This window comes from Capronia epimyces (genome assembly GCF_000585565.1).
Source record: "Capronia epimyces CBS 606.96 chromosome Unknown aczIQ-supercont1.8, whole genome shotgun sequence".
Lineage (NCBI taxonomy): Eukaryota > Fungi > Ascomycota > Eurotiomycetes > Chaetothyriales > Herpotrichiellaceae > Capronia > Capronia epimyces.
Window position 1 is genome coordinate 321,417 of NW_006912911.1, and position 19,899 is coordinate 341,315.

The 19,899-nt window shown below is 52.4% G+C and overlaps 8 protein-coding genes across 8 annotated transcripts in view; 2 read left to right on the top strand and 6 right to left on the bottom strand.

Moving 5' to 3' along the window:
- Nucleotides 1-717: 717 nt before the first annotated feature.
- On the bottom strand, nucleotides 718-4,773 carry A1O3_08524 (uncharacterized protein; the record flags this gene model as incomplete). The annotated part of the gene is made up of 1 exon (XM_007738621.1): nucleotides 718-4,773. The coding sequence occupies one exon, from the start codon at nucleotides 4,771-4,773 to the stop codon at nucleotides 718-720; it is 4,056 nt and encodes a 1,351-aa protein (XP_007736811.1).
- A 1,620-nt stretch (nucleotides 4,774-6,393) lies between these two features.
- Nucleotides 6,394-7,122, bottom strand: A1O3_08525 (uncharacterized protein; the record flags this gene model as incomplete). Its single annotated transcript, XM_007738622.1, has 1 exon — nucleotides 6,394-7,122. The coding sequence occupies one exon, from the start codon at nucleotides 7,120-7,122 to the stop codon at nucleotides 6,394-6,396; it is 729 nt and encodes a 242-aa protein (XP_007736812.1).
- A 260-nt stretch (nucleotides 7,123-7,382) lies between these two features.
- On the top strand, nucleotides 7,383-8,229 carry A1O3_08526 (20S proteasome subunit beta 6; the record flags this gene model as incomplete). Its single annotated transcript, XM_007738623.1, has 2 exons — nucleotides 7,383-7,495; nucleotides 7,548-8,229. 2 exons carry the CDS (start codon nucleotides 7,383-7,385, stop codon nucleotides 8,227-8,229), a joined length of 795 nt encoding a protein of 264 aa, XP_007736813.1.
- A 276-nt stretch (nucleotides 8,230-8,505) lies between these two features.
- A1O3_08527 (pre-rRNA-processing protein PNO1) lies at nucleotides 8,506-9,300 on the bottom strand (the record flags this gene model as incomplete). Its single annotated transcript, XM_007738624.1, has 1 exon — nucleotides 8,506-9,300. One exon carries the CDS (start codon nucleotides 9,298-9,300, stop codon nucleotides 8,506-8,508), a length of 795 nt encoding a protein of 264 aa, XP_007736814.1.
- A 337-nt stretch (nucleotides 9,301-9,637) lies between these two features.
- Nucleotides 9,638-11,782, top strand: A1O3_08528 (uncharacterized protein; the record flags this gene model as incomplete). The annotated part of the gene is made up of 1 exon (XM_007738625.1): nucleotides 9,638-11,782. The coding sequence occupies one exon, from the start codon at nucleotides 9,638-9,640 to the stop codon at nucleotides 11,780-11,782; it is 2,145 nt and encodes a 714-aa protein (XP_007736815.1).
- Nucleotides 11,783-12,975: 1,193 nt separating this feature from the next.
- A1O3_08529 (uncharacterized protein) lies at nucleotides 12,976-16,077 on the bottom strand (the record flags this gene model as incomplete). Its single annotated transcript, XM_007738626.1, has 1 exon — nucleotides 12,976-16,077. The coding sequence occupies one exon, from the start codon at nucleotides 16,075-16,077 to the stop codon at nucleotides 12,976-12,978; it is 3,102 nt and encodes a 1,033-aa protein (XP_007736816.1).
- Nucleotides 16,078-16,628: 551 nt separating this feature from the next.
- A1O3_08530 (uncharacterized protein) lies at nucleotides 16,629-17,834 on the bottom strand (the record flags this gene model as incomplete). Its single annotated transcript, XM_007738627.1, has 1 exon — nucleotides 16,629-17,834. The coding sequence occupies one exon, from the start codon at nucleotides 17,832-17,834 to the stop codon at nucleotides 16,629-16,631; it is 1,206 nt and encodes a 401-aa protein (XP_007736817.1).
- A 1,536-nt stretch (nucleotides 17,835-19,370) lies between these two features.
- Nucleotides 19,371-19,899, bottom strand: part of A1O3_08531 (uncharacterized protein) — a gene marked incomplete at both ends in the record, with an annotated part of 1,994 nt that continues 1,465 nt past the window's right edge. The window contains 2 exons of the mRNA XM_007738628.1: nucleotides 19,371-19,411; nucleotides 19,476-19,823. Coding sequence (XP_007736818.1) covers nucleotides 19,371-19,411; nucleotides 19,476-19,823 — 389 coding nt within the window. The remainder of the gene's footprint in view (nucleotides 19,412-19,475; nucleotides 19,824-19,899) is intronic.

The window sequence follows — 19,899 nt, forward strand, 5'->3', positions numbered from 1 at the left end:
CGTGCTCCTTGCTGGTGTTGGCTGCCCCCAGAATTAGGGCCGGACCAGTGTTGCTAATAACAGAGCCACGTCCCACTGCATGTGTCCAGGGTGCGGTGAGGCTGGCCAATCAGGACCCAGCATTCGGCGAGCTGTGGAGGTGGCTTCTCTGTTTGAATTTTCCCGAGATGAGAAAAGGGGATGAGGGGGACAATGGGACATGGGAAAAGGGGGCCCAGGGCCGGCCTAGTGTCTACCATTCTTGAAGCCCTGCAGGGTCACGCGAGCACCGGGCATGGGCCTGGTACAACCTGTGATGGAGGAGAACACTGGAGGAGAACAGAGGAGAACACTGGTCCTTCGAGATGGCTGACTTCTACCTAAGTTGGAGGTAATAACCATAAACCTCTTCCCATCTTTCGCAATGTCCTGATCCGTGCCCCCCAAAACTTGGTACCATGGCTGCTATTTTCCTTGAATCTGTCATCCAGACTCCCAGTTCCCGCGTAAAACACAGCTCTCATCAATGGTTGACATAATAATAGGACCCGCCGTTGCAGCTTGTGGGGATGTGCGGATAAAAACGCTAGATCGCTCAAATTACAGTGTGAAAAACCCAAGGTGAACAAAACTTCGAGCCGCCTGCAAATGGGGGTATTTGGAAGGGAAAGAGACTCCGCCAAAACACAAACTATTGGCTCAAACGCCAATTCCGTCTTCTCACTCAACTGCCCTCCTTCACATGAACAACATGGAGCTCTCCCGCCGCCTTGCCTTCAAACTGGCGGCATTATCTGGCGCCAACATATTGTTGACCCCTCCGTACTTGTTGTCCCCTTGTACAGGTTGTGGTGGTGGGTAGCGAGGCTGAGTCGGCATCTCCTGTGGTATCGAAACGTAGCTTCTGGTCTCGTACGATTGTTGGACGGGTGCAAATCCGATGTCGGTGGTGGCATCTAACAGATGTTGCTCGAGTGGCCCGCCACTCCCCGACGTTGCCGGCAGTGTTGCTGAGTTCTGTGAGAAACTGGTCTGATTGTAGAGCGGTGTTGGGAGGTCGGAGAACATTTGACGACGTGGCGAACGGATGTCTTCGGGCGTCAAGGCTCCTTCGCGTTCATTTTCGGCCGAGCGAATGGACTCCTGATCGCTAGGGTCGTCAAAGATCGCCCCAAAGTCGGTGAGGAACGTGGCAAACACAGGTGCTGGAATATTGAGAGTCGGCGAGAACACGATCCCCACGTTCTTGACGCTCATTTTGTTCCGGTCAGCGTTCTGTACTACCTCAAGCAGGTACTGCGATAAGGTTCGCAGGAGCGAGTAATTCACGGCCGGCAATTGATGCACCAGCGTGTTGAAGGTCGCGATCTTTTGCGCCTTGTCATTTAGCTCGAGCACCTTGAGGAATTCCAAGTGCAGCTCTCTGGTTAGAAGGGTGGACGGTAATTCTCGGAGGTAGGTCTTGAAAAGCGATGCGACAGCGTGGACATCATAATCTTCTTCATCTGTCAACAAGTCCACGTCGCCTTCAGTATTGAACCGATCTTTGAGCTGTCGGACCACAATATTCGATCCGCTGAGCCGGAATAATCCTTCCTCATTGGAAGCCTTCTTCGCCCGCAGGAATTCAATGCTGCGATAGACGACAGCAGGAAGAAACACATCCACGCCAATCGGTGAATAGTATTCAACTGCTTCTTGAAGCTGCATCCCGAACACTGGTCGCACATGGCCGCCTCGGCGCGTGGCAGCCTCTGGTCGCTTGGGTTGAACTGCCTGACCACCTTGGCCGAGATGCTCATGAGAAGCCTTCCTGAAGTGAAAAATGTTGCGTTTCTTCTGCTCCCGCTCCTTGCTGCCGCCATGTCCTGCTGCCTTGTTGCCCCAAAGCCCGACATCCGAAATGACCGCTCCATTCATTGGGCCTGAGATAGTGAATGGTTTGGTGGTCGATCCAGGCTCTTGAGCACCTTCAAACGTGCTGGCAGAGGCATTGGACGGTGAAGGCGTGTCGCTGTTAGCTTCGTTGAATGACGGACTTCCAGCCAATTTCGACTCTCCGTCATCGCCTCCAGGTCGTTGAAGAATCTTGGCCTCCTTTGTCAGTGGAGAATGAATCCCTACAGGGTATTGCAACTTGGGATCTTCAAGTCTCTCGTCAATGTAGTGCAACAATGTCTCCACCCATTCGTCTCGTTCAGCATCGCTCTCAGCGCACAGGACGTGACGGACATGGCTATTCTGATCCTTCCGTTTCGGCTCTAGAATGAGGAAAGCGTGGCGATACTGATTTTCCGCGTCGACCTCCGTATGATCAGTCTGGCTTTGCCGGCCAATGCGGGCATTCAACAACTTAATGGTCCCGAGATGCGCACCGCCAGGAGCTTCAAAGTACCTCAATTCCGGGCTGCTCAGAACGAAGTACCTTGACTTCCAGCCTCCGAAGTTCTTGCCTTTCTTCGTCAAGTATCCGGATTTGGTCGGGACACCACTCTCTTGCATTGCTGGAACCGTTTTGTCATGATCGAATTCACCATTCTGAACGGGGTTGCGAGGTCGAGGTTCTATAACATCGGTTGATAAGAATCGACATATCGTGGCAGCAGCTTGTTCATCCATGGGGGTATCCAACAGGTCCTCGAAATAGGATTCGATTGAAATTCTTCGTGCATCTACCACAGCTGGAGAATGACCCGAGAACAGCTTCCGATCTGGCAATCTGGGTAGATCGGCACATCGACTCCACAGCTGTTGTTCAAGACTTGGCAGTGAAGCAGGGACCTTCTGAACTCGCCAGAGTTCAGATGCAGTGGCACGCTCAAAGATCGATAGACTAAAAACCGAAGTGTCCTCCTGTGGCTTCAGTGCGAGTATGCTGTTCCTGGAAGGTCGTAATCGAGAAGATGCCACTTTTACTTGGATCGAAGGCAGAGCATTTGGGGGAAGGAGAAGGTCAGGCCATGTGGGACTGACAAGTCTCCGATCAACTGGTGGGATGTCACTTGGACTGAGGGGAGAGTCGCGAATCTGACCCCGATCTGAATCGATGCCGGTGCTGTTGGTGTTCATCTTGGGAAGAGGTAAAGGTTCGACTGCCTGTTGCGTATCTGGAGCAGGTGCTTGTTGGCCAGGTGTGGTCGGCATAGGTAAAGGTTGTTTTGGTGCTCGTGGTGAGAGAGGAAAGTTTCCGCCGGGAACACGAGGGGACATTGGGAGTGAAGCCCCGGCGAGGTTGCTAGCAAGGTTGTTGGCGAGGGGACGCGGACTCATGGGAAGACCAGGGCTGCGCAATGGGAGTGACAACTGAGCCGAAGATCCCTGAGACAACGTCGAAGAGGGGGATAAATGATCCTGCGATTTGTACGTTTGCGTTGGAGGCAAACTTGATTGAGGTCCAGGAGACTTGTGTTGAAGATCGGCGTCTGTTGGTTCATGCTTATACTTCTTGTCCTTTTTCGAACGACTTCTCGCCTCTCGTTCCTTCAGGACGAGTAATTCCCGGTCAACCTCATCTTCTTCTCGTGTCTTCCGTCTACCTCGCAGGCTAGGTTGTCGATCTTCCTCATCGTCATCGGCGTCGCTGATCACCATTTCATCTGGGACAATGACTTGACTGTTGGATTTGCCGTCCTTTGTCTGGCGTAGGTCGAGAGGTCTGGGTGGTGCCTTTCTCGAGGCCTGAAAAGATTTGGGAGGTTTCTCTGCCAACGGAGTCGCCTGGGTCACTGAGAAAGTGGGCTGCGCTAGGTGTGTCGAAATGTTCTCTAATCGAGGTGCTGTTTCTAGATGTAGTGGTGATGGTATCATCGTAGGGTCAACAGGGGAGCTCCTCGATTGAGTATCTGACAAATTGCCCAACGTCTGTTGCTCGACGCTCGATCCCAGGCCTGACCCGTCCGCAGGTTCATTTTCCTGAGATACGAGTGAGGTATCTCCGTCAGGTTGGAGCGAGTGACCATCTTCGATGCGCTCAGGATCTATAGGCCCAGACGACGGGAGGGCCTGCAAATCTTTGGCCTTTCTCCGGTACCGATCTCTCTCCTTTGTCAAGCGCTCAAGATCCTTGTTTAAACCAAGCAACAGAGCCCTCTGCTTATCGACAAGTTTCCAGAGCTGCGCATTCTGGGCCGCAGCATGGCTTTTGTCTCTGAGCAGGTGTTGAACCAGGTTCTCCGCACTGCCGACTGTGGCAATGAGACGCTGTACTTCTTCTCGACTTGGATCCTTCACCTCCCCGGCCTGCTTCTGTGGGTGGGAAGCATTGGAAATGCTCGAAATGGCGGAATCGATGGAAGAGGTCCGCGGCATGCTAGTGGGAGGAAGCACGCTCGTCCAAGACGACGCGTAAGACTTGGGAGACTCGGAGAGAAGGTTGGCTGCTTGCTCTTCAGTATTACGACTCGATTGTCCAGATTGCGACTCCTCTATGTTGGGCGCGAGGTCCTCACGGCGTATGGTGCTTCTTACGTCGTGCTTCCCCGTCAGGCCAGCCTCGCCCTGCTGTACGTGTGCGGCAGGACCTTTCTCAGAAACATCAGATGCCGACCTTAACCCATGCAAATCATAGTTCTGCGCAGCCTTGCCACTCTGATGTGAATTCGACTTGGAGCTGGACGGAGAGCTCAAGTAGTCCCGAGGAATTAAATTATTGCTCAGCAAAGGGTGGCCTGGTTTGCGAGAGGCAAGGTGCGAATGAGCATCGGCCAGCGAGGAGGACGAAACAGCAGTAGCTGCTTGGTTCGAACGAGTCTGGGGGGCCGGGGTGGTTCTGTCGCTGGTGGTCGGCTGGAGCATTATGGCTGCTGCATGAGAACAGATGCTGGCTCAAGCCATTGACAGACAGGTTGCACACCTGTTGACCGCTGACAGGCCAGCTGCACGACGCGGCGTGAGGGTGCAGAGGAAGCGCAGGAATCCCACACACCGTCTGACGACTACTGTGTCAAAGTTGCCTGAAGAAAGGAACGCCTCCCTCGAGCGTTCGGCGGGAAAGAGGGTAAGCTTCAGATGGTGGCCGTAAGCGCCCGGGAGAGGGAGGAGATGGGGGTGACGACGGCTCCTTAGGCTGTCATTGGGCGGGCCTTAGGCAGGCATCGTAGCGACATGGCGACAGTGGACAGTGGACAGAGAGACAGACAGACAGCGACAGGCAAGAATGCGTGGAGGTGGATCAGGCCCGGAGTCTGACACCTCTTCGTCCACACCCACCCAGTCATCCCTCCTTCAGATAGACGCAATCAACCGTCCTTCCGCTATTTTGCTTAGCCTGCCCCCTTGGAAACTTTGTCTCCGTTGCATCCAAGATAAGAAGAAACATCTCGCCTTTGCCCTCAAGGAGCCTGGTCCGAACCTCTTCCGCTGTGAACGACCACACTACCCTCACGCTCCTATCCGACCCAGTGCTTCCTCAATACCAATCATCTCCGACCTGGCGTGCCTGACAGCGAGAACCCGTATTCTCCAGAGTCCAGCCAGACAGTTGGGGGAAACCTGAAACAGGCTGATCCGTCCCCGCTCCGCCCCCCTGTTTCAACTGAAGCAACTGAAGGTCGAGCTCGAGCCACCCCGAACGGCGAACGCATGCCGCGGGGGCTGTCAGCACCAGCGCGACAGGATGCTTAGGAGGCCATAGTATTATTAGTCGGGATAAACGGCGATCAGATTCTGGACCCTCTATGTCCGACAGCGAAGCGAAGAAAGCAGACTTGCGGTGAATAATCATGATTCATGACACGTCGTGGTGTCCTTGCCCCTCCTGTGGTGCCCTCGAAATTCATCTCGTCTTCTTTCACCCCTTGCAGTATGCGAACACTCAGACTGCTGGTTCGCCTCGTTTCAGCTGCAGGATCCCGACCATTGTCAGTCCTTCCGTGGGATTGGTCTCGCATACAGCCCAATCACCAATGCTGAAATCTATCTTTGAAATCTGGTTTATTTCCTTCTCAAAAGTCCACGTCAAGTAGGTAAAAACGTCCATGTGCCCATGTCATTGTCTAGAAGGTGTTTGTTACCGTGAACAGTAGATTTCAGTGGGGCGGCCATCACTGCTTCATGCACCTTTCATCCCCGACCCCCCATAGTTGTAGCCACCTAGTAGCCACAGGATATGCTGGACCCGAAGCCTTATCTGGGACATCCACCATATTTCAGGCTGTGGTCGCAAGTCCCCATCGGCCCCTCCAATATCGTACAATCTTGTTGCTTGTGTTCCAGCTTCACACTTGACAAGTCGAGGCACCATAGCCTTGCGTTTACGATCACCCATCCCCGGTACTGAATATGGCCCACAATGTTGACCACTGTGCTGTTGGAAGCTCACTTCCCGTGGGTAAGTCGGGTGTCTTGCCACAGCCATCCTTCTAGATCGGTGGTCTCCCCCGGTGAAAACAACGGTCGCTGCAGGGGGTTGTGTTGTCAAGGTCGTTTCCGTTTACTATTTGACAACCCTGGTGTCGAATCCTTGCTGTTCTCCCCGGAATTTCCTCCGGACGTGAACTCGATCGTTCTTTTCCCCGAAACTGAGAGGCTCTTCTTCGTAGCAGAATCTCGCTCTCGTATAGTTTGCTGACTTCGCAGGAGGTCTTCCTTATAAGCGGAATGAGGAAAACACAGGGGATCCCAGATTTCGTGAGGTAACGATGTTCGGTATTGATCCTGCCTGTCTAGCCCTACCCGGGCCATCATTGTGGCCAGAAAACTAGGATTGCGAAACGTGGATTTACTGGCGAGGTCGTCGTTGAAATGCACGCCTTTCGCCTTCAGATCGAGAAACCGCTTGAGCCTCGCATTGGTAGCCGGGTCAGGCGATCCTGGGGGCGAAGATGGCATGGATGTCATAGGATGAGATGCCTGGGTGAGGAAGCGAACTGCATCGCGCTCAGACATAGTTTGCTGAATCTCCGACGTTGATTCTCCGTCAAGCTCGTTGGCCCCTTGGTCGGGCATTGTAGGACCTACAATGGGCCCATCGGCAATTTGATGGCTTCTGGTTGTTCCTTGCTTTGACGCTTGCGTAGTCACACTGGCGGACTGACTAACCTGCGCATCAGCAGTCGTCCCAACAGCTTCAACTATCGGGTGGACTTCAGCCTCGACTGACTCATCCTCCTCGTCGCTGCTCTCGTAACCAACAAGGGCGCTCATATTAATCAAAGGCGACGAGGAAAATAGAATAGCTTTGAGGGAATTGCTTGGACTTGGAAATTCTATTCTCTAAATCTATCTCCAGCACAGTCAGTTGTAGAGCCGCACGTGCGTTTGTGGCAGAATGATCCGCAGTGCAAGTCTCCCAGGCGGACACTGCATACGTGAGTGCGGCTTCATGGACTTGGTACAAGGCGCATGATTCAAGCTGTATCTGCCATTCTGTTCCTCTCTTCCACGATTTCTCTCTATTTCGCACTATGGCCTCCATCATGAATGCCGGCGGGCTTCCCTCAGATCAACCAGGCTATTCATTCTCAAACGCCTCCGCGCCTTCTGAGAGCTCGGGACCGAGACAACACGCCTTTAACCCGTAAGTCTTGCCAGGCCTTGCCCACTATCCACCAGAATCTAACACACCATAGCTACACAGACAACGGTGGCTCGACGTTGGGGGTAACCGGCGCCGACTTTGCCATCCTCGCTGGCGACACACGGTCGACATCTGGCTACAATATCAACACCCGATATGCCCCCAAGCTCTTCCGTATTGGCGATGATGGCGACTCATCTTCCCGCATTGTCCTTTCAGTCGTCGGGTTCGCAGCAGATGGCAACGCCCTGAAGGAACGGCTGGATGCCATTGTCAAGATGTACAAATACCAACACGGAAAGCCGATGAGCGTCAAGGCATGCGCACAACGATTATCAACGATCCTCTACCAGAAGCGGTTCTTTCCCTACTATGTCCACGCCATCCTTGGCGGCTTGGATGATGACGGAAAGGGAGCGTTGTACAGCTATGATCCTGTGGGCAGTTACGAGCGGGAACAATGTCGCGCAGCTGGAGCGGCGGCCAGTTTGATCATGCCTTTCTTGGACAATCAAGTCAACTACAAGAACCAGTACATTCCAGCCTCGGGGACTGGGCATGAGCTGCAGCCCAGAGCAATCGAGAGTCTGCCCAAGGAAGATGTCATTGGACTCGTCAAAGATGCCTTCACCAGTGCGACGGAAAGACACATTGAGGTGGGCGATGGGTTGCAGATGTTGATCATCACGAAGGACGGCATCGAGGAAATTTACACACCCCTGAAAAGAGATTAGAGCCGGATTGTGAAGACCGCGGGACTCTGGGGGCCGTTGTATTTGTATGCATAGTTCGGCGAATGGAATCAACCAAGGTTTGGGGCCCGTGTGGCACAAAACTTCAAGTCTTCCTTACAATTCTCTCGTATCCGATGCATTTGAACTGTGACTAACAACTAACATCTTATGCCCACCGCGCAAATCCCGAAACCGCCCCGACTCCAGGGCGCCAGAAACCGTTGAGTTCTGCATCAATCGTGGCAAATCATAACTGGCCCATGCATTGAACACCATTCAAAATCTCTCCTTCATCCGGCTGGCGACAGTCCTCAAATTGCCGTAGACCTTGCCAGGCGGCGCACCCAAAATCAAACTGACCACGGCCTCTCGTGCAATTCGGATATTTTGAAATCCTCCCAGAATATGAATCTTACTGTCCGCCAACACCACTCTGGTCTTGGTGGTGTTCTCAATCGCGAATTTGGTCTTGCCGTCCTTGCCCGCTATTCGACCGATCGCACGGCCAAGATGGTCACCCTGCAAAGTCTTTACGTCTTTGACTTCGAAGGTCTCAATGTAAAGGTCGTCTAGTCGTAACAGGGCAATCGCATCGTCAACATCGAAGCCAAGAGTAAAAGCCTTGACAAAGTCTTCGCCCTTCTGCAACGCCCCGGCGTCCGTGGTGAACTTTGATGTGCGCAGTTCGACCGCTTTGGATTTGATGTTCATTCGTACTTGTAACTTGAGGTGCTCGACAAGAGGAGGGTAGATTTTGGGCCAGTTCGTCTTTAACGGCGACATACGATGTGGAGGTATCGGCACTTTGCGCGACTGTATTCGGAGAGCGGTCGGGGACTCTGGGTGCGAGGATGCTGGTGCAAATCGGGGTCTTCCCTCTTCATCTATTTGCATGGCCGTGTCTCCAGTGACCTGGGCAGGCACATCGGATTCAGAGGGCTGGGGTGCGGTAATAATGTCGACGTCCAGATTCTCGTCGCTCTCGCTCGTGCTGGGAGGAAGAGGGAGGACGTCGGGTTCGGCCTCTGAGGGGGCTTCGGAAGTGCGCTGGAGCGCTGTGGGAGCAGGCATTTCGACGAGGATACCTACTCGTACTGTGTTTGTCCTTGTGAGAGAGTGGCCCGCAGAGTAGGAGAGCGTTTGTCTGGCTGATGTCTTGACTGATGTCTGGCTGATGTTTCGCCCGGCAAAGAAATCTTTTTCTCCGCACTGAATCAAGTTGTGGGTCGAGCCAAAAAGTTCCTGTGTGCTGTGACAGGCCTGGACTTGCATCATCTTCCCTGCACATGCGTAAAGCACTCACTCTTCCAACCTTGCTTTCCATCAAACTGCGCCCCCCCAATTTGCAAGACCGTCGCCATGCACAGCACTCCTCCACGGCCCGAGTGAACAGAATGAGTCGTCCATCATGACGGACGTCTTCGTCCGAGGCATACGCGATGTCTCGAAATTCGTGACCCTCGCTCCGCGGACCACTCGTGTGATACAGAGGCTTCCCGCATCTTCCGACCAAAGCTTTACATATCATACCCCAAGACGGATATCAGTTCTACCCAGCTTGCTGCTCTCTGAGTACGGATCGGGAAGCCATGCTAGTCGCATCGTGGCTCGCCGAGCCTGCCAGGGCCCCGTCCCCAAGGCGGCAAATGTACCGTCACAGGCTGTCCTGTCTACTTCGGCACTGAGTCGCCAGGCTTCAAGCCATGTGCGTGCAGCGCAGCCCACGTTTTCCGGCCTACTGTCAAACACAAACACGGCTGGGAAAATACCGATACATGCATTTTTTCGGTGTCGCTCAAGAGGCTTCCATGTCACAACCAGGCAGGCAAGAGAAACTGAGGCAGGACGAAAGGGCAACAAGATCCAGGATGCAAGAGATAGCAATGCTAAACAAGAGTCCACGTTAAAGCATTCTTCGGAACAACAGCAGTCACAACAGGAGCACTTCTATGACCGAATACACATGCCACAATTCCATCGCCCGTCGAAAGAAGAACTCCTGGCCGCGGCAACGGGCTTCTGGTCCCGCTTAAAGGTTCGCTTCAAATGGGTGACCATCAAAAGCACCCGGCCATTCAATGTGGATGAAATCGTGGGCTTTATTTCGTGGATTGCATTGGGCCACGTTATTTGGATCGTCATTGGGACCACGACCTTTGTCTCTCTTGCGATCCTGGCGATCAACACCGTGCTTGCTCAAGAAACCTTGGCTGGATGGATCGGACACTATCTGACCAAATCTTCCGGGCTGCAGGTCGTGTTTGAATCCGCCATCGTTCCAAAGTGGCGGGATGGAGTCATCACCTTCAAGAATGTGTTTGTCTCCAGAAGACCAGGGCAAAACCGTTCTAGAGTGACCAAAGGATCACCCGAAGCGGCCGCACAAGCCTCTTCCACGGAAGATCCGGTACCAGCTGAGGAGCAGAACTATACACAGTTTGACATCACCATTGGAGAAATCAATGTCAGTCTATCCTTTAGCAAGTGGTGGAATTCCAAGGGGCTTCTTCAAAATGTGGAGGTCAAGCACGTCCGAGGTGTTGTGGACCGCACTCATGTTTTTTGGACCGGTGAAGAGGTCGACCCAAAATCCTATCGACATGAACATACGCCGGGAGACTTCGAAATTGAATCATTCAAAATCGAAGATCTTCTCGTTACGGTTCTTCAACCTGAGGGGTTTAGGCCCTTTCCCGTCAGCATCTATAACGCGGAGTTCCCTCGACTACGGAAGCAGTGGCTTTTCTACGACTTCCTCTGTGCAAACAATATGACAGGGGAGTTTGATCGCTCTTTGTTCACCATCCATCCTCGTCAAACCCATTCTTACACCGGGGCGCATCTCAATGATTCGGACAACGCTGACAACGAGCCATGGAAGAAACAATCTCGAATACGCATCGACGGGTTGAACATCGACCACTTGAATCGGGGGGCAGTCGGACCCTTGTCTTGGATCCACGAGGGGAATGTCGACATCGTTGCCGATATGATGATTCCCAATGACAGTGACGAGTCAGTCATCAAGGTGATGACTGATTTCTATGAACGGATGGAAGCAGCACTCACCTCGAGAAAGCACCTGGAGCAACCCCGAGAAGATGCTCCTGAAACCAATTTATCTGGTATCGACATATCGACACCGGTCGCTTTTGCCAGATCTGCAGGTGAAAATTATGAAGATAAGCAGTATATGGTCATGGATCTCCGCATTCACCTAAACGACGTACGTGCCGTCGTTCCCCTTTTCACCCGCGATCTTTCCTACATCAATAACGCGCTTATCCGACCTATTGTTGCATACATCAATTCGCGCCGGACATTCATTCCAATCAACTGCCGAGTAGTCAAGCGTCTGTCAGATTTTGACGGCAGCTGGACTCTTTTCGACTCTGGATTGATGGATGATCTGTCGGCCGAGGTCTACGACGCATTTGCAAGAGACGTCACGGACGAACAGGCGAGATTGAGACGGTTCAAGAAGGTTGGGTTGTGGAGTTTGCAACTTGCCGTGCAGGCGATTTTTCTGGTGAGTCGACCTTCTGGGATGTGATGCGCAGCATGTTGGATCGGCTGGCTCATGCTGATACGTGACTGAATAGGGAATGGCCGGCAACATCGCTTAAGACCGAATGACCCTAATGACAATCTTCACTCTGCAACCAACACTCAAAGATACATGATCGTGTACAACTGTAATGGGGGGGTTTGGGCTTGTTGTGCTGTTTCTAGCGGGAAATTTCTTCGACTGGAAGCCATGGGTGTTTTGGAGTTTTGCTGTACAGGTGGAGAAGGACGTCCGTCATACATACTTATTCTGAAGCCGGATCTGACGGTACATAGCTGCGTTGGGTTGGGGGTCGTACCATGTATCATGTTCGGTCAGTGAGGTGAGACAAAGCCATGTATCTAAGATATACTGTAATGGCCGGCCTAGCCTCTCTCTCTCTCCTTTGCGAAAATGACCACTTTTGCCGGCCGAGGCAGCCTTCGCCCCAAACGCCATGATAAATGACAACCTAAGAAACATGCTTGTGAAGAACAGCCAGTAGAACACATACCCGTACTATGTATACAGTACCTTATGAATGCCAGGTAAGGTGACCCGTGACCCTGGGCTTGGATATTTTGATCCCAAAGAGCTGGGAGGGAGGAGGTTGTCAGGAATTCAGATGAGTTCTACAATACTAGTAGTGGGGGACGGGTCGCCGGCCAGAGACGAGAGACGAGAGACGAATGTAGCAGGAGGCAAGACTGTAGTAGTATGGTGAATGTATAGCATAGGCTGGGTTGGACCAGACGTGTGGTCAAGGTAAGGTGTTGCGAAGAAAAAGAAGAAGAAAAACTTGGAGCACAAAATGTCCTGTACGCACACCTCTAGTCTGCCATTCCTTTATCTTAAAGAACGACAGTTCTGAAATAGGTATGTCATGAACCATCCGCCGCTCTCCAAGCAAACGTCGGCCGAAACCGAATCTGCCAGGAAAGCTTGGGACTGGGTCTTCGATCTCGCGCGGTAAATGCTCGTGGCATTTGACTTGTGATCTCCGACCATGAGAGTGTGGTCGTAGACGGTTGTGTCTGTTCGAGTCGCGCTGACAGCAAGAAGACAAGAAGGAGAAATCAGGAGAAAGAGGAAGAGAAAGGGGATGTTGATCAGACAGGCTGATTTGGGTATCTTCTGAAGAGGGGAATTAATATACATCTTATCCAGATGGCACTCACCGACTGAAGATCCGACATGACTCATGCAGACATCTTCAAGTGTTTCAACTGCCACGGCTCTGGATCTTGTCCGACCCAGTCCTTTTTTTCTCCTAGTATACACACAGATTTCAGCTCGGCAGGAAGCTCCACCAGGTATTTCTGAGCGACCTGTTGGACTTGCTCCTTGGTGACATCCAACAAACGCTCGCGCATTTCCTGGTCCATTTCTTCCGTGATGCCGTACATGAACTCTTTGCTCGCTTCCGTGTTCACGCTGCTGGGGGCATCAATACCCTGGAAGATACTCAGTTTGCTCTCCTCGAGTTCTCTGCGATCCCAGTCTTTATCGCGAGCATACGCGCCGGCGCGTTGAAAGACATTCAGAGAGTTCCGGGGGTTGGGATCACGGTACGAGGACATGGTGAAGAGACTGCTGATGGGGCTTGCACTAGCCGACGCGCCGTACGCGCCGCCCTTTTCCCTGACTTCGGGATGCAAAAAGTTGTGGACGAGCAGCTGTCCCAGAACCCTGAGTGGCGCTTTGTCCGGTGACGAGAACGGTGCTGTCTGTAGACATGTTCCAGTATAAGACACCTGGAATGGCAAGTCGAAAAATGCTCGGCGGGAGAGAAAGGACCCGGGGACAGTGTCGGAAGCAGTGGAGCTTGCAACACCCAACTGTTCACGTGGCAGGCTTCGAAGAAACCCTTCGATCAAGTTTTGGTTGGATCGGACCGAATCAGGTTCGCATACCACGCGAAGCAACAAACTGGAAGAGTTGCTGATTGCTATCGACTGGATTGTCTGCAGCTTGCGAATGACATCCTGGAGACTCTGGGGATTGCGGCGGGCAGAATCCAATATTCTGGCCGTAGATTCTATTTGCGAAAGACCGGAGAGCTGATCCTGTACCTGACCTCGACGGGTCAGAGCAGCGGATGCACTGGTGATGGCAAAATGGTGACCGCTCTCTGCGACAGAGTCCAATGCACCCGATGTTTTGGATTCAAGGAGCTCCTGAATAGCTGCGGCAGCTTTGGGACTCGAAAAGTCGATCTCCAACAAGAGCGATCGGATGAGCTCGAACATTGCAGGCACATTTCTGTCAAGGGCATAGCCGTCAATGAGAAGGCCTTCGTTGTACTTGTCCAAGCTCCACGGTTCAGGCGCTGCAAATGGCGAGATAGAGATGCCGCCAGTCTTCAAGAGAATCTCCGCTTCGAGATCCCCAACCGACTTTGTGTTAGTGCCTAGACGCATAAGAGAATCCGTAAATAGTGGCAATAAAAGCCTCAGATCTTCTGGGAGGTCTCGGAGTAGGTGCTTCGCCTGGAAATAGGTGATTCCGTTGGTCGAAGTCTCCCGCCACAAGCAATCCACGTCACCGATCTTCGAATGATATCGGGGTTTCCTTTCTTTCTCCCGCACAATGTCATCGACACGAAGGGTTGGAAGTGTGTCCAGATTCTGGAATTGAGCAGTCTCTTGCTCTTCTAGTAGTTCGACTTCTTGCCGACCAAGTTCAGCAAGAGCCGCTTCGGGAGAACTGGCGTTCTTCTCGAGAGTTTCTAGCTTGCTCTTTCTCCGTTGTTCTTCTTGTTCTTCCAGCAATTGTCCGTACGAATCTGAAGGCGTCATAGTGAACTGCATGCACTTGTCGTTGATGAAATACTTGTAAACCAGCCTCTCGAGGTACTTTTCTTCTTTCAAACGTTGCTTGAAGGCATCAATTATGTCATTCCAGGCAAGCCCGTCCATGGGGTCGACTCCGTTAAGCCACCCGGCGAGTGTCTTCTCTAGTAAGCTCATACCGAAGTTCGCCGTTTTGTGTTTCAGTGTGAGCTCTAGTTGGTGCATATATCCGTCGATCTTCTGGGGGAGGAAGGCCTCATAAGCCTTCTCTTTTAAGATTGTTTGGATTTTTTGTTTCAGCTCAGGCACATCTTCTGACCTCATGCCATCCAAGCCGATCGACAAAGTTCCAATCCGACCTGAGCTGTCGTACCCCGAATTGGGACTGAAATTGGACCCCAATCCAGATTCAATCAGTCCTTGATACAGCGGCGAGCCATAGCCGTTCATCAGTAAAGATAGCATAATACTGACGCAGAAAGTTTCCACAACATCTGATGAGGGGCATCCCATCCATGTGATCGACGACTTGAATTGTCGATCTGAGGGTTGCATTGTGTCGACCGGGCCTGTCACTTCAAAGGCCAGAGGGCCAGTGGACAAATCAATCGGCAATTTGATATCGACATCAGGAACACCCCTGTCAAATTTCGAGATTGCCTCGTCCACGTGCTGAAGGTGTTCGGCGAGGCTTAGACTACCGTAAGAGAAGATCTTCGCGTTACTCGGATGGTAGTGTTCGCGCGAAAACTTGACCAGTTGCTCATGTGTCAGCTCAGTCATTGCCTCTGGATCTCCACCGGAGTTATGTAAAGAAGGAATGAGATGTTCTCGGAATCTGATATAGAACAAATAGCTCGCGTCCGACATCTGACCCTTCATCTCATTGTATACGACACCTTTGAACTTGACGTTATGTTCAGTTGGAGCCTCTCGGGGGTCTTCAGGCCCTAGGCGCCATCCCTCTTGCAAAAAATCGGACCGTTTCAGCAGGGGATGAAGCGTCGCATCGAGATACACCGAGGCGAGGTTGCGAAAGTCTTGCAGATTCGTGGTCGCGAATGGATAAGAGGTGTAATCAGAAGAGGTAAATGCGTTCATGAAATTGGCTAATGATCTCGGCATCATCTTGAAGAATGGATCTCGAACAGGGTACTTTTCGCTTCCACATAGTGTAACATGCTCCAGAATATGAGGCAAGCCCGTCCTATCCGTCGGATTGGTCTTGAAATTGATAGAAAACACATTGTTCTTGTCATCTCGTGCCACATGCAAGTATTCCGCCCCGGTCTTGTTGTGCTCCAACCTCAAAGCTGTCAGATGCAATTCTGGGACATGCTTGATCTGCTTTAACGTGAACCCGTGAATGCTCTCTCCCGGATTTGGATAAGCCTCCACGTCTGTTATCGAAGCATATCCTCTTGTGGATAACGAGGGGAGGAAGGGCCGTGAGACAGGTGCGGTCGCACAGCGTTGGAGGCCATGACGGACTGCGCCATGCCTCAGCATGGCCGTATTGCCTGGAATCTGCGACCGGGACTTGCAAGGAGGGTCTCTGGAGGGACTATGACTCGGAGACAGGCGGACGACGCGAACAGATCGTAAGGTGACGAGACGTCGTTCACTTGAAGATGGATGGCGAGACTCAAGCCAATTTTATCTTGTCCCTAAATAATTCGTATGGGACTGGGTCACGTGCATCTTCTGAGTAAGCAATCCAATGTCAGAACATTTCTCTGCGTGCCTGGTCTCATCTCACTTTAACTAGTTAGTTCTAATTATTGGTTATAAGAGTTAAGAAGAGTCACTAGTTCCAAATAGGACTAGGGAGCTATGTAAAGGGACGATCGCGGTGGTGCCCACGCTACGATGGCACGAAGAGCCGTGTCAAGAAAGGGTAGAAAGAGGTCACAGAAGCGGTCAAATGAGCTGCGACAGATACCTAGTGCCTCTTTGACAATTGTCGCACGAATAGAGGGCACTGACCTGCTGGAACAGGGTGGGCGGAAAGACCGAATCGTTGCGTATACTATTCTTGACCCAATTCAAAGTATATCAATTCAACGACGGCCCCTCTTAGTTTTCTTTGTCCCTCCCCGTGTCGAATCTTTCGTGAACGAAGTATCGGGGGTATCCGATTGCTCTAGCGGCTGCAACTGGCTATCATCTCCCTGTGCTGACAACGCCGACAGATCCTGATTTGCAAGATCTTGAGAAAGCCCGGTCTGCTCAGAAAAATGTAGTTCTGACTGCTGTGATAGCTCGAAGTTTAGATTAGGAGGCAATGCATCAATGACGGAGCAGAGCCTCTTGAAGTGAGTCGGCATCCAGGTGCGATAGATATTCTTCGTGAAGCTGTACGCTGTCCACTTGTCCTTACCTTCCCTCTCGGTAAAGCTGAAATTACGGATCGGATGTCGGTAGAAAGTTGTCTTCGTCGCCTCAATGACAGGGTAGTGGCCATAGATCCTAACGGATTGGTGATCGTGAGAGATCGAAAAGGCAAGGATCTCGCGGTCCAGCTCTTTCTCGCGTTGGACCAGTCGAAACAGCTCTACAACCGCGCGGACGGCGAGCGTCATGCTGTGAGCGTTCTGGCGATCTGCCACGTCGAGCGCCGCGGCACCGCACTTGACCTCGCAAGTCAGAAATGGGAAGTAGAGGTAGTAAGTCGCCATGAAGAAGGACTGATCATAAAGGTCGCCCACGAAAGGCTGCAGCTTCGCGAGTTGCTCTTCAGTGAACGCCTCTCGACGGAAGCCGACTGCATAGTCAGGCTGTGGCCGAGTCCCGGTCAGCGGGATGCTGTTGTTCCATCCCTCGTTGACGCTTTCAATCAGACAGCGGAGATGCTTGTCGCCACGAATCGCCAGACTCTCCGTAGAGGGGACGACTAATAGCGAGATGTCCCGAATCACTCGCGCCTCATTCCTATTTCGAATAGCTTCACAAGTCTCTTCGAATAGATCGTCGTGAAACATTGTGTCTCCAGGAACTGACTGCTGCGTCTCGAGGAGATTTTGACACGTAATCTTGCTGGCGTCACTGATGCCGAGATGGTATTTCCCCATGAAACTGCCCTTGGTTGCAATCAGAGTCTCGTAGCGTGCATCTCGGTATGGGGCACTCTTGGCCTCTCGGGATTTCTGGTCGCTCGGAGTGGTTGAGCTCTGCTCGGCCAACTCGCTGTCTGAACTCTTGCGACGCAAGGAGCTAGCCGACTCCTCCCAAGCCAGTAAATGACCCACTGCAAGGTTCTTGTCCATGAATTCCTTCGACCAGTCTCCTTGTGGCCAAAAATATCCCGATTTGCGCCAATAATCGATCGGGTTGCTATCTTCGTTTCGTCGCGAAGTCTCCTCCGTGGTATTGGACGTTCGACGTCGTTTCCCATCTTCTGAGTCGCTATCTCCCCTTGCTCTTTTCTTGCCTCTCGACTGTGGTGCGCAAGCTATTCTTGGGGAAGAGGGCTTGACTGCGTGCTCGGAGAGGACGTCCTTACCCTAGGGCGGAGCGATCGTCTCTCCTCAGCGCGTGGTTGCTCAACAGCACTAGGATCGATGTTTTCGATGGAAGGAATGCTGTTCAGACGTGTACTTCGACGCGGCGGTCTTTGAGGACTGTCTTTCTGGATCCTTGACGGGACTGCACTTATTGCGACTTATCAGTCATTGCTGACAGAACCAGGGAGGTGCCGAGGAAAAGACCTTGTTGCGGGCGACTTGTGTTAGACGAAGCATCTTGCCTTCGTCGGCGGCCTCTCATAGTTTGGATGAGAGTGTGCAAGAGGATTGATGGGTCTTATGCTGCAACTTGTAGGCGCCAGACGAAAGGATATTTGAAACGATCCCAGGAAAGTCACATAGGCAGGCAGGGTATTTTACACGAGGGCATCCGCCAGATGCAGCACATGGGCATAGAATAACTGGCCGCATTCTCGCCCCTCCATGGATAGAGAGGCGACGGGCGGCAGGTGCGCGTCCCGCATCAGCATGTCGAGAGGGAGACAAGTTTTCTAGCCGTCTCGTGAGGCCGGAGAGGGAGGACCAAATAAGGTAACGGTCTAACCTCTTTAGGACTAGCTCGTGGTTACTCCATCGGGGGAAGCGACGTCACGTTCGAAGTCGCCAGCCAGGGGTATCTTCTTCGATAAGTCGACTTTTGATCATCCATATAGCAAGCAACGTTCTTTTGAGTCAAGTTATACTGGTACAGTACTTGACACCTGGGTGGCGGGGGAACAAGACTGTATTTGTACCCTTCTCGGGCTCTTAGGGATCGTCGCGGGGAAGTATGTAATTTCACTTTAGGCTACCCACACGAAGAAGATCCTTCTTCGGTCCGCACCGGTAAGGAAAGACGCCTGTGGAACGATCACCGCCCACGACCACGACTTTTCCAGGTCGCAAAGTGAGTACCGGCGAAGATGCCGCCATCAAACTCGAGCAACACTCGGTGGATCCAACATCTGCCACGACCCATCTTAAAACTTGCTATATGTTAAGTAGCTATCTCTACTACCGCTCTAAGTTTGCATAAATGGGTATCTGCTCGCGGCTAAGCCATCGACCATAGAAGAATTTGGGTGCCACAATGTAAGTTGATGGTTCGTTATTGAAGAGACATAGACTGTACCACCGAATTACAACACCGGTCCCCCCGCGCCAGCCGGCAGTAAATACAGAAACCGTCACAGAAGTAAACAACCAACGACCAGCAAGAACACGTCAAAAAGCCAGAGACGCTGGAAAGATAATCATCATATCCACTTCCACACTGACATTTCTTTCAGCTCTTGCTCTTTAGATCTCCGAGAAGTCAATGGCCGGCGCGGCGGGGAAGACTGTCATTTTAGGTTAGCATATTGATACTTCCTTGTCAGTGTGCGAGGTACGGGCTCAACTCACCTTCAACAATCGCAGGTCCAAACAAGACCTTGGTGTCATCGAGCGTGCCCTCGACATCGGCGCTGGTGATCAAGACGTAGGTCTGGCCGGTGGCGATGGACGGGATGACGACCGAAACGTCGGCGCCGGAAATGGTGGCCTGGACGCTGACGACGCTGAGGCCCGAGATAAAGGTCACAAACGAGCCGGCAGGAATGGTGGTCGCGGCGGTCAGCTTGATGGTCCCGCCGACAGAGGGGGGCGCGCAGGAGCCGGTGGACGGGGCGGTGGGCGAGGCGGTGGGCCATGCGGCGGATTCAGTAGGGGCGGGCGCGGTAGGCGAAGAGTCCTGCTCGGAGTCGTAGGAGCCTGAGCCTGAACCTGAGCCTGAACCTGAACCTGAACCTGAACCTGAACCTGAACCTGAACCTGAACCTGAACCTGA